Source organism: Fomitiporia mediterranea, assembly GCF_000271605.1.
Source record: "Fomitiporia mediterranea MF3/22 unplaced genomic scaffold FOMMEscaffold_5, whole genome shotgun sequence".
NCBI classification, from domain to species: Eukaryota; Fungi; Basidiomycota; class Agaricomycetes; order Hymenochaetales; family Hymenochaetaceae; genus Fomitiporia; species Fomitiporia mediterranea.
In genome coordinates this window covers 1,876,284-1,888,602 of record NW_006760390.1, presented here as the reverse complement: position 1 = coordinate 1,888,602, position 12,319 = coordinate 1,876,284, and the positions used below count along the sequence as shown (strand labels likewise).

The window sequence follows — 12,319 nt, the reverse complement described above, 5'->3', positions numbered from 1 at the left end:
CGTTAGTTTACGTAAGGGCCTGACGCCCAAATGTGAACTCGTCCACTTCTGTTCCTCTGCTGTGTCGCGCGCACTTACCTGTGTAGTCGACAGCCATGTCCTCTGAACACAGTGCGACTCTGTCCCCGCCACCTACCAGTCCAAGAGTACGACGTCAACCATCTGGGCGTCGGCGAGCAGGTTCTCAGCTGCCTCCGGCACCATCACTTGAAACGCATGAAGCTGCACTCAAGTCGATCCGAGCGCACTTGAGGAGTCGGACGAACTACGATTCCTTCCCAGTCAGTTACCGCATCATCGTTCTTGATACAAAGCTAGAAGTAAGGAAGGCATTGCAATGTTTGCTGTATAATGGTGCGTACGTTTTGACTGGTGCAGCGCATAAGTTGTCTCATAACGCATTTCAGGCGTCGTTTCGGCCCCGCTGTGGAACAGCGAGAAGAGTCGCTTCGCTGGAATGCTGACTGTGTCAGACATCATCCATCTAATACAATATTACTACCACACCGCAACATACGAGTCAGCGGTCGCCGATGTTGAGAACTTGCGCTTAGAGAATTTGCGACGTGGGTGTACCCTCTGTGCTGTAGTCTCCGTGCTAATCCGGCATTTACTTTCGTACAGAAATCGAGACTCACCTCGGTGTAGCTCCCGTTCCTCTCATTCGCGAGCATCCTTCGAGCACCTTGTTTGCTGCCGCCAAGCGGTTGATTGAGACTCACGCTCGTCGATTGCCGCTCCTCGACGTAGACACTGAAACGGGACACGAAGTGATTGTCTCTGTTTTAACGCAGTATAGACTTCTCAAATATGTCGCGATAAACGTGAGTTTACTATTCAAATATTCTTATTCTTCACCGCTAATACCTCTAATAGTGCGCCAAAGACGTGCAGCAGCTCCATATGCCTCTGCGAAAGCTCAAGATCGGTACATACGTTAATGCCTCGCCAAATACGCCCGCTCAGGTACCAGAAGAGGGTGAACCTGAGAAGCCTCCAGAAAATCCGTACTACCCCATTGCAACTGCTACGATGAGCACTCGTGTCTTCGACGTCGTCCACATGTTTTCTGAGCGCGGCATTTCCGCTGTCCCGATCATCGATGAGAACGGCGTCGTTGTGAACTTGTATGAGACGGTTGACGTTATCGTGAGTCATCTTTTGATCTCCTTCGTGTAAAGCTAGTCTGAGGCATGACTTCAAGACTCTTGTACGGCTGGGAGCGTACCAATCGCTGGATCTAACCATCGCAGAAGCATTAACCCAGCGCTCGCCTGATTTTCCTGGGGTCGTTATTTGCAATGCTTCAGACTCGCTTGCAACCATGCTGCAGCTCATAAAGAAGAGACGGTTCCATCGTCTCGTAGTGGTGGAGGGCGAGGTAAGTTTCCTGAGCATTCCGCAGCATGTTTTAAATTGACAGTTGGCTAGGCTGAAGAGAAACAAGGCGGAAAGAAAGGACGGTTGCTGGGTATCATTACGCACAGCGACGTGCTTAAGTACATTGTCGGTGAAGTAGGGATCGGAGAAGCAAGCGAGGAGGGTGAGGCAGAGGAATTGCGCTTTGAGTCATAGAGGAGATACGAATTTATTACGCACCCAACGAGCTCTGATGACCGCAATGCTGTCGCTCGCTGCCCATTGATATCGCTTTTCTGTTTACTGCGGGCTCGGATATCTGTACTAGATGTATCAGTGTACTTGTATTGGTAGACTCATTCTGTGTTTTAGTTGTAATCCTTTTTTCGTTCCCTTGCTTTATTCGATGCTATCTTTTTTATGGCACGCGATGTTTGTTGATTGATCGACTGAATGTGGGTCCAATATTAGTTAGTATGTCATGTTACCGTACATGTGATCGACGTTACTTCACTTTGTCCATCGGACCAGCATGGGTCCTTGGCCTCTTTTCCTCAAGCGAATTGTCATTACGAGAGGCGTCATCAAAGGTCAGAAATACATTGCTCATCGGTTAGGACAAAAATAGCTAAAATACCTAACTTTTTAAAAGTTCCGCAAGAGGAAGTCCTGAACGTCCTGAAGGACCCACCGACCGTTATAACTCTCAACCCTCTTGTCGCCTATTATGAAGTCAAGCCAGAAGATCCAAGTACATACGTCATCACAGATACGATCAAAATGCCGTTCTTCACGACGAAGACGACGTATACGGCGAGAGTGGAGTTTGGGGAGAACAGGACGACGTTCCATGTAAAAGCTAGTGGCGGGATGACGTCGACGAATCACTGGACGTCGAAGAGACGCGATGAACAACCGGATACGACTGAGGTTGTTGAAGAGAGTCATGTCGAGGTTAGTCAGCAGGATTTCTGTAGAAGTCTTCCGTTTCACTGCAACTGCTTACCCTGGCTGAATTTCACAGGCTCCGTTCTTCCTAATGCCGTTCATTGTTGGAAATATCAGAAAGTAAGAGACAGTTGTTGTCATGGTCGTAAAACTCACGTTGTTGCACAGATCACATCGTGAACTTATGGACCGGCTGACTGTAAAGCTTGAGAGCAAGCAAAAACGTTCGGGGGAACATACTTAGTTCGTCTCTTACAGTCACTCTCATTGAGTTGCTGCAGCTAATAAGCGTCTGTCTAGGGACTATACTGACGTCTGTCATGACCGTTCTTTAATTTATTTTCTTTGTTGTTGTCGTGCTTTTTACACATGGTTGTTTGCTCCGTACTGCTGTGCTGATCCAATATGTTCCTCCGGACCTGCTTACCGCGAACTCATGGTTTGACAGCATCTAGCCAAAGCCCGCGTAAACGTAAAGAGTCAAGGAGCTAGAAATTCATTTAGACAAGTATGAAATTGGTGAGATTCATTTCTAATACAAGCAGGAGCCTTGTATGGCTACAAATCAGACAGGCTAGGCAAGACAGTCATCTATGGTAGAGAAAATTGTAGAGAGAAAGTGGAAGACAGCGATTTCATCAGTATCATCAAACTCTTTGAAAATGTTCGTGCGAATCAACTACAGTGTTCGTAGGTGAAGTTTCTCGCTCAATCTTTCGGACCTCGGCAGCACCGTCGTCAGGTTCGCGTGCCTCAATAACCCCCCTTTCGCGGGCCGCCTTCTTTTCGTCGACCTCATCCCCTGGATCGTCCCTCCCATCAAACCCAGCCTCAACGTCGTCAAACTCATTTGGATCAGCTTCTGACTTGTTATCTGCGCGGCCCTTTCCTCCGCGAATTGTCGTGCGTTTCAGCGTATACTTGCGCATGAAGAGCGAGAGGAGCAGACAGATGCCAGCCATCGGTGTTACGGTGAGCCATATTACCCTGATAGAGTCCGTATAGGCGTGGATAACTATCCGACGTTGCGTTGCGTCTGGATATAAGCTCCGTAAAGACCGGACGCTCTGGATCAATGCTCCTGGTGAAGTATCGATGGATACGCCTTTTAAGGCTCTGGCCTTTTTAAGGAGTTCCTGTGGGAGAGACATAATTCGATGGATTATTCTTATTTGAAGGGTGAATATCGGCACCAACCGATGACCATATTGCCTGGCCGATAGTTACGCCAATGGTGCCGCCGAGCTGCCGTACGAAGACAAACGTTGCCGTACTCGTCGCCATATCTTTCAACGGCATCGCAGCTTGCAAAGCGATTAGTGGTATCTGGAACTGGCATCCAGTGCCGACGGCGGCAATCAGGGGATAGAGTGCCCGTTCAGCACTGTTTTGAGAAGCGAAAATAGATCAGCGGTCCGTTGAGTTCGTGCCGATTGCAAGGCTAGGCCATACCCATTGGACTTGTCATCCAGCATGATCATCAACCCGTATCCAAGCGTCATAATTGTGTAACCAGTCCAGATGATGGGCCGATAACCCAAGTGTGCAATGAACTGCCCAGAAGTTGCTGATATCGCGGAAGATCCAAGCGAGTAAGGAATCATCCTGTCAATTAGTGTGGCAAGTCAGTAAATCCACGTAAGAAGGGGGGGAGGCATAGCAGAGCGGGAATCTCTTTATCAAACGTCTTACCGTATGCCGGCACCAGTTGCACTTGAACCCAAGACTTGGAAGAAGAGTGGGAGGTAGTACGTTGTGGCGAAAAACCCGAAAGCATGGAAGAAGCATGTCACGAGAATAATGGTCGTTGTACGAGTCTGGAATGGTGCATATGTGCCATCTTTGCCTGGAAGCAGATGCACAGTTTACGTACCCTGAATAGCCGCGGCGGTACGATTGCAGAGCGTTTGGTGAACGCCTCGTTCACCCCTCCAGCAACGAGTAAAGCCGCACCACTCGCTATCAAAGCGATAGTCTGGGGGGCCGACCCTACAAGTAGGTTTGTCAGCAAATATCTAGATTGTTACAAGAAGGAAGATTTGCTCTTACAGCCCGTCTCGCTGAAATCAAAACCGAGGAGTAGGCAAACAACCCCACCAACGATAAGGATGAGACCAAGGAAGTCAAGCTCAGCGAGATGTTCCTTGAGCGGCCGGCCATGGTGAGGGTTAAGATTAAGGAAAAAGAAAAGGATGACTGCGGCAATTCCACCTGTGGGGAGATTTACAAAGAAACACCTACAAGAAAATCATCTCAGGGGGCTACGCGCCTCGGAATAAACGCTAAACTTACCATCTCCAAGTGACATGATCCGTGAATGCCTAAGACGCGTCAATACATCTATTTAATTAAGGGGGAAATTTCCCATACCCCTCCCACGAGCGGCCCGACTACACTGGCAATTCCCCAGGTCGAGCCTATGAATCCCCCATATTTCCCTCGCCTAAGGAAGAATATGTGAGATCAGAGACAGAAGTACTTCGATATTAAGGCCGTAAATGAAGGGGAAAGCTTTTCGCCGACTGCTTCGGGAAAGGAAATGCCCACGGAAGATAAAACGACCACAGCTTGGGCGTAAAGGAAGAGGGTAGTATGGGCTAAACGGGGATATACTTACTCTTCCAGACTGACTATATCAGAGACGGTAATTTGAACCAGTTGTAAGATGCCACCACCGCCGATTCCCTGGATCGCTCGGCAGACTATAAGCCATGTCATGCTCTGCGCGGCGCCACATAAGGCGGACGAGACCAGAAAGATGGCGATGACTCCAAACAGGACTGGCTTCCTGCCAAAAACATCTGCAAGCTTGCCATACAGAGGGCAGAGAGTAGCTGCACCAAGAAGATATGCCCTGAAGGGCGAGAAATCGTGCGTGAGTAAATGTACGTATTCATTGAGAAGAATTTATTTGAGATAAGCTTACGAGCCAACCCAGCTGTAGCTCTTCCCTCCATGTAGCTAGCAGAAGAAATCAGCAAGAGCTTAGTGCTTAGAGCCAAAATTTAGCTAATAACCTGGGAGACGATTGTCGGGAGTGCGGTGGCTACAATCGTCTAATACGCATAATGAAGAGGTGAGGAAAGGGAGAGAAAGCGGGATTTAGAGAGCAAATGTGTGAAAGTAATAGTATTTATTAGCTTAACTCAGATGGTGCAGGACGGTTTGAGTAAGTCACCTGATCTATCAGACTGTCAACAATGTGATCGGTATAAAACACACTTTAACAACACCCACCAAGAGCAGCAAGGAAGACGCATAACATTAATCCAGGAAACACAATCATTAAACGGTTTTCTGGCAGCACATGCTGTTCGTTTGCTTTCCACGCTGCGCCCGGCTTTACCTTTGGCGCTGAAGTGGATGGAACGGATCCGGAGGCAGTGACTGCTATTTCTCGAATCTCGTTATTATTGGGCTTCTGCATGGTTGTCTGAATAGCTGTAGAAGAAAGTAAACTGGATACTGGAAACTACGGATAGCAAGACGAGGCCGAGGAGGACGCTGGAGCTGCAGCAGGCATGCGTCTCGTCGAGGGGAAGAGGGTGGGGGGAAGACTGGACCGAACCCAAGTAAAGTAGGTATGGGACGAAGACGAGAATTCGAAGTCGGGCGAAACATTCTGCACTATAAGCATTTCGTTTATACATCGTCTTCCGCCTGCCACTACTGTCCCCGCTGTGCACCGGCATGGGTCATGCCGATTCTATTATTATAGCGACGCACCGAGATGCCGTTTGGGGCGTCTGTATCATGATCAACAAGTCCATCAACATACTTGACCCAGTATCACCAACGCAAATTCTTCTGCCGTATTGCTAAGGCGATCTCTACCTCTGGATTGGCTCATGTCCAATCTCGTCGAATTTCCGCTTCTGTCGAGCTTCTACTCCTGTTCTTTGGCGTCATATCGGGCTGTTGGCAACAGCTGAGTTGCAGACGCACAATGCATAGCAGCGTCTTCCTAGAGCTTTAAAATCTAGACGCAGGCATTCAAGCAACCTGCACAGTACCACTCTCGGCATCGTCGCATCCGAAGCACGAGGAAGATGCGCTCTAATCGCATTTAGCGTAATGTCAAAAAAACACACATCAGATGCCGGCATGCTTTCCTCGCCGGATTCGCGGAATCAAGCTCGGCGAGCCCGAGTCTTCGTGAATAGAGTTTCAATCGGCCACTAGCTCCATCTCAACGGAAGCTAACAGTGTTTGTCGTACGCGACATATGCTAAATATTATCCCTTTGCATTCCCGCGGGATCGATTATCTCGGCACAGAACATCCAGACCATGCATTTGGCAGCCTGCCGAGAAAGTTAAATTGTCCTTTGATCACGGGCATCATTCTCCCCCAAGTATCAATACATAAAACAGTGTGGTGTATCGGCACGTACCAGTCGCCTGCTGCTATGAATAAGCCGTGAAGCTCAACGAGGCCCACAGCGTGGCATACAGCGCTCCCACAGAAGCCCAGGAATGACCCGACGCGTCGCAGAAGTTCTGGCAATCATCTTGAATTAGGAGATGAAGCAATTGCCTTCAGTCTGAGAATGGAAGAGACTAGCGGCAGAATGACGTCCAGGTAGAGCCCAAAGCCAATCCAGAGTCTTCACCGGAAAAACTTTGTACATGTGGGAGACTCGTCAAACGGTCTTTGAAGCACGAGTACTGCTGCGGACCAGACTTAGAAAGATCCTTATCAAATACCACAACGGTAGCGGACAGGGTTCAACCCAAAATGATATTTCAACAAACTATGGTAACAACAGGACTGAGCAGTACAACAAACACTTAAGCTTACAAACCATCCTCTAACAGCAAACGAAGCGTAGAAGTACACGACAAATCCAAAATAACTTACGAATGAAGATGATACGGGATCGTGAGAGTGAAAGAGAAATTGTACAATGTAGGATCACATCGGACAGTCCTGCGTGGACAGGCGATTCCTCCTTTTGGATTCGAATCTTGGATTAGACAGCATTCCGGCGGCTCATTTCTGGAAAGTACAATGAGTACGTGTGTATAATTCTTTGATGGTCGATCAATACCTATGATGTTGGCCGATTGTTTCTCGTCTCGAACCCAACCTGCTGGACGGTTGAGCCAAGTACCAACAGGTTTACTTGACCGACGCTGCTTGCGCATCCAGAAGATCGTCTGTTCAATGACATATAGTGAGCTAAAATTACTTTTCGGTAGCACGCGGAACAATTGCTTACGGCCACGATAAGAAGTGCTCCAAAAACGGATCCTATAACCGCACCTACTATCGCACCAGTACCAATGCCGGAGCCAGAGGATGAGGAAGAGGACGAGGACGAGGAAGTCTGCGCAGGTACCGGTGCGACGGCGCTAACAGGGAGAGTCTGACCGTCTGCGGCAACAGTGAACCTATCATAGAAAAATGCCGGTCATAGGCTTAATTCCGCAAGATTAAATCTGAGAGAATATCTACTCACAGCCCCACTTCGATTATGTGACCAGATGCGCGGATAATCTCGAGGCATTCTGCACCAGCAGGTTGAATCGATTCACTTGGACTAATTCAGATAATCGTTTAGCTCCGCATATTGGCAAGGATTGCAGGCTTTAGAGCAGATACGCACTTTAATACCTGCGTAGTTGGTACAGTGCCTGTGGGGGGAATAAAGCAAGTTGTAATCGTTGGAGCAAACGTCGGCTCAGACCTGAAAGGCAAAAAGGGTTAACAGGGCAAATTATATGATCGGCCGAGTTTATGGATGAACAAAATCAATTGTAAGCTTAGCATTATGAAAAGAAGAAATGGCTACATACAATCCAATAATTGTTGTAGTATGCGATGTTGACGTGCCAGTCCCTAACGAATCAAATGAAGAGGACGGGCCATTGGGTGTGAAATGGGTCGAAGTATCAGGACTTGACATTGGATTGTTACTGATAATAGACAATGACTGGCCGCGGCATACAGTACAGAGTATACCGAGGCCGAGCAGCTTGAAAGCAGCTTTATACAGCGTTGTGTAAGACATTTTTAGGGGTCGAGGGCAAGTCAACGGTGGCAGACAGAGCTAGACGGGATGGGTGTTGATACAATTCGGAAGCAAGTCGACGGACAGCCTCAGTTCACAGCGCCTCGAGAGCGCCGCTGTACACGACACCTGCGGCGAGTGAGATGTTCACGGCGAGAAGCAGGTTGGTGAGAGCGACGGAAGCTCGCTAGCAATAGATGAGCACCAACCTGAAGTGAGCTCGTGATGATTATTTCGGTCTAAGCACTGCCACGCGTACCTCTCGGGCTGAGCAGTGAGCAGCATCGTTGTTCGCGCGCGTCATCTTCAAACTCACTGCTTCCGAGCCAGTGTTGGCGGCGACAGACATGGCCGCCATCCATTCCGTGCGCATCCTCGGCCACGAAGAACGCTCATCTCCAAAGACCCATGTCGTATACAAGATAGAAGTGCAAGCCTCTGTTCGCTCCTGGTTAATGTGGAGGCGTTACTCTGAATTCGATGATCTGCACACGGAACTCTCGAGATCAGTCGGGGATCCTCCTCCGCATCCCTTGCCTCCCAAACATACTTTCTCTATATTCCGGTCAAAGGACAGTCCCCAGATTCTACAAGAACGAATAGAGGGCCTGGAAGCCTACCTCAGAGCCATCGTCAGCTCAAAGGATGAGCGCTGGCGAGAAACGTTTATATTTAAGGAGTTTCTAGGCATCCCTACGACCAAGAAGGACGGTGTCGAAGGCGGCGCCCCTTCCGAATTCACGTCGTCTTCATGGATAGACGAATACATGGACCTTAAGAGCCGCGTACAAGACATCCGGACCGACGTCAACAAACGTGACGCGCTCGCCGACCGCGGAGACGTCGTGACAGCCCACTCAGTAAACGTCCAAGCGAAGAAGAAGCTCGCGGGTGTCCTAAACAGACTCGGAAACCTTACGAGAGGGCTCGAGGCCCTTGCTGCTGCGGGCTTGAGCGAAGGCGAAATTCAGCGGCGCACACCATTGGCTGCTCGTTTGCAGGATGACTGCGAGAAACTTAGTACGATGATGATTGCTTCTCGAAGCGGTTCGCGAGCATTTGCTTCCAGTGTACCTGCGAATCAGAACCCGGCGTCGGAGGCCGATCGCTCGGACTTGCTAGGTCCGGCGCAAGCCTCTACGAACAGACCGTTTGCCCGAGTATTTGGAGCAACTGAGCCGCCGCAGGAGACAGAACAGACTCGGCCGCTCGACGATCATGGCGTTCTCCAACTACAGCAGACGAAGATGGAAGAACAAGACTCGCAATTGTCACAGTTGACGACGATTCTTGCTCGTCAGCATCAGCTCGGTCTTGCGATTAACCAAGAAATATCAGAGCAGAATGAGATGCTGGACGACTTAACAGGCGAAGTGGATCGCGTAGGCGGTAAACTCAAGGACACGAGGAAGAAATTGGATCGAGTCGATAACAGTTGAATTTCGCGAATACCGACTTTTCGCGCAGAACATGACTGTATCCGGTTGGGACCTTGCTTGGGGTTAGGAGTCTGATCGGTGCACCTGTGGATGACTTAGATTTTGTTGATGTTACTCATACGCTTGATTCATTCCCCTTGTTTTCTTGCTAGTCGCAATGTATTATATGCATACCTAGTTTACTGCTTTAATTTGACTTGTCACTAAAGCGACTCACGAACACGACAGACACATGATGATAGTAGCTAATCATCACCAAACCTAAGTAAATAGTTCGGACATGAGAATAAACGAATGCGATGTCATCTTTTAAAGATCAAACAAATAACAAGGCTGCTATGAAACCCAATAATCCAGTTACACCTGGAACCAACTGCTGTGCACCGCTCGTGTCTGTGGACGTAGCTGACGTTGACGTAGATGATGGTGCTGTGTCCACCGTACCATTCACCGTACGAGTACAAGTGACATCCGAGGGAATACTCGCGTTTGCTCGCAGCGTAACGTCGACACACTAAAATCAAGTCATTGTAGAGTTAAAACAATTCCAAAGACAAGGTCAAAACATTTACTTGGAAGAGATTTCCATCGGCACCTGCGAACATAGCTTGAAGAGTAACGTTCGAACCGTCACTAACGCCGGGAATACTGAGTGAAGCGACATCGACGGGGATGCAGATTTCGCCAGCACCACGAGACGAGAAAAAGTTAACGGCGAGTGGCAACTGTACTCCACTTGAAGAGGTGTTGAACGCTGCAAAGTCTGTAGGATTTTGGTCGATGGAAATGAGCACGGACGCTATTCAGGCGATAAAAGTTAATGATTGTCCAAGGCATGGATTTTATACATGCAGTTAGTTACCTGTCCACTCAGAATGATGGTTATCCAACTTTATGAAGCCATTTGAAAGTGGGAAGTCGCTGCGGTTGTTTGCAGCATTGGTATATCCGTCTACAATTCGAGCCAATGAGCTAGTTGTGTCCATCTGTAAGTGACTTGTGAAGTAGGTAAAATGCTTACCACAAAACTTCACTTCATCGGCACTAACGAAAACACCTCGCGGCTCTGGGTAAGATATCGAAAAGTGCGCACTGGCAAATGTCACCAGGGAGACAAGCGAGAGGAGCGTCTTGAATGCCATAGCAGTAAGAAGGGAGGAGTTCGAGAGGATAGATCAAGAAGGACCTCCGCTCAAACCACAGTGGAAATTACCAGCTTTTAAGGTCCATTGAAAGCAAACCTTTCTGGGTAGGCACATGCAAGTTTATGGCGAAGCAGTAAAATTTTTTCACCAGAGTTTGGTTCGTATTTGCGAGGGGACTTGGAACGTCTTGGCCCAATCGATAAAACCGCTTGGCATGCAGGTTCAAGAAACTTGGCCTGCTGTCCGTGACTGATGGCGTGCTTGATGGACCAGCGAGACGGCTTGGCGATGGACCACCTTAGACGACTGAGGGACCCCAATATTCGAGTGACAGCTAGCTGTAGAGACATTAGAACATGAATCCGAAATTAAGCTTATCGTCAAATAGGAGGAACTCTGGTGCACAGTCGGAGATTTGTTACAACAGTGACGTTATGTGCATTTCATCTGAATCAATTGCCGCTAGGACGGCTCGTGTGAGACATGACGGGACACGGATTGACCTCGTCTAAGGATAGGTAACAATGTTGTGCTGCCATTGTCATCAATATACATGTATTGTTGTGGTCACAAAGACAATATAACATTTAGCTGCTCTTGCCCTGCTCTCGAGCGGTCCAGTCAAGCCATGAACCTTCGTAGTTAAACACCCTGTACGATTCGATGTATTCAGTTATTGCTTTCGAAAGAAAACAAGCATGACCACAGACGTACTTGGTGTAACCATGTTTCTTTGCCATATCGGCAGCTGTCGCACTCCTTTTCCCACTTCGACAGTAGAACACAATTTCTTGGTTGCGCTTTGGTTTCTCAAAACCAAACTTCTCCTTGAAAGCCACAGGATTCAGGTGTAGAGACTCAGCGAAACCGGTGAGAGGAACATTGACAGAAGATGGGATTGAGCCGAGGATAACTTCATCAGGCTCTCGAACGTCGATGAGGTAGGCATTCTAGCGAGCCGGCGGACGAATCAGAATCATTGCGGCATGTTACGAAACATATACGTACAGGACTAGGTTGCTCAGTTCTGGGCTTTACTTGCTCGTACGAGAGCTTCGGCGCATCCCAGAAACCGAGTTTGGACGGATCATTCGAGTTGAAGCGAACGGACACGAGTGACACGGGTGCTCTGGGTGCTCTGGGTAAGACCCTGATGGGCCTTGCACTTGCAGCAATACGAGTCCTCGCAACTGCAATCCTGAACATGACGGAAAGATATAATCCTAGGTCTGTAATGCGTTACAGTTTCGACAGTTAGAAAATATGACTAATAAGTCATGCACCTTGAAATAGAAATTCAGTTTCTCACACGAATTGTGGGGTGGACTTCCGGGGTCCTCAAGCACGAGCCATTTTAGCGGAAATGGCTCACCCACCATCGCTCTCCCCGAGTCCTTCCTCTCAACCATCACCAA

At 48.6% G+C, this 12,319-nt stretch overlaps 6 protein-coding genes across 6 annotated transcripts; 3 read left to right on the top strand and 3 right to left on the bottom strand.

Moving 5' to 3' along the window:
- Nucleotides 1-95: 95 nt before the first annotated feature.
- On the top strand, nt 96-1,575 carry FOMMEDRAFT_83570 (CBS-domain-containing protein; the record flags this gene model as incomplete). Its single annotated transcript, XM_007265585.1, has 6 exons — nt 96-339; nt 408-566; nt 625-824; nt 877-1,149; nt 1,205-1,381; nt 1,456-1,575. The coding sequence occupies 6 exons, from the start codon at nt 96-98 to the stop codon at nt 1,573-1,575; spliced, it is 1,173 nt and encodes a 390-aa protein (XP_007265647.1).
- A 316-nt stretch (nt 1,576-1,891) lies between these two features.
- On the top strand, nt 1,892-2,779 carry FOMMEDRAFT_167326 (uncharacterized protein; the record flags this gene model as incomplete). The annotated part of the gene is made up of 5 exons (XM_007265584.1): nt 1,892-1,949; nt 2,012-2,313; nt 2,384-2,427; nt 2,476-2,550; nt 2,608-2,779. Coding segments are annotated over 5 exons (480 nt in total). The 3' UTR covers nt 2,609-2,779.
- A 175-nt stretch (nt 2,780-2,954) lies between these two features.
- FOMMEDRAFT_106460 (MFS general substrate transporter) lies at nt 2,955-6,309 on the bottom strand (the record flags this gene model as incomplete). The annotated part of the gene is made up of 13 exons (XM_007265583.1): nt 5,545-6,309; nt 5,486-5,490; nt 5,325-5,363; nt 5,234-5,268; nt 4,925-5,161; nt 4,678-4,750; nt 4,600-4,628; nt 4,357-4,544; nt 4,181-4,296; nt 4,000-4,124; nt 3,760-3,912; nt 3,505-3,691; nt 2,955-3,443 (listed from the first exon to the last, which is right to left on the bottom strand). Exons 1-13 carry the CDS (start codon nt 5,732-5,734, stop codon nt 2,955-2,957), a joined length of 1,866 nt encoding a protein of 621 aa, XP_007265645.1. The 5' UTR covers nt 5,735-6,309.
- Nucleotides 6,310-8,667: 2,358 nt separating this feature from the next.
- FOMMEDRAFT_133388 (syntaxin) lies at nt 8,668-9,759 on the top strand (the record flags this gene model as incomplete). Its single annotated transcript, XM_007265582.1, has 1 exon — nt 8,668-9,759. The coding sequence occupies one exon, from the start codon at nt 8,668-8,670 to the stop codon at nt 9,757-9,759; it is 1,092 nt and encodes a 363-aa protein (XP_007265644.1).
- A 382-nt stretch (nt 9,760-10,141) lies between these two features.
- FOMMEDRAFT_33917 (uncharacterized protein) lies at nt 10,142-10,901 on the bottom strand (the record flags this gene model as incomplete). Its single annotated transcript, XM_007265581.1, has 4 exons — nt 10,142-10,273; nt 10,332-10,558; nt 10,622-10,711; nt 10,781-10,901. Coding segments are annotated over 4 exons (570 nt in total), but the record flags the coding sequence as incomplete, so codon positions are not given.
- A 558-nt stretch (nt 10,902-11,459) lies between these two features.
- On the bottom strand, nt 11,460-12,110 carry FOMMEDRAFT_106458 (endoplasmic reticulum protein; the record flags this gene model as incomplete). Its single annotated transcript, XM_007265580.1, has 3 exons — nt 11,460-11,555; nt 11,619-11,854; nt 11,913-12,110. 3 exons carry the CDS (start codon nt 12,108-12,110, stop codon nt 11,492-11,494), a joined length of 498 nt encoding a protein of 165 aa, XP_007265642.1. The 3' UTR covers nt 11,460-11,491.
- Between the last annotated feature and the right edge of the window lie 209 nt (nt 12,111-12,319).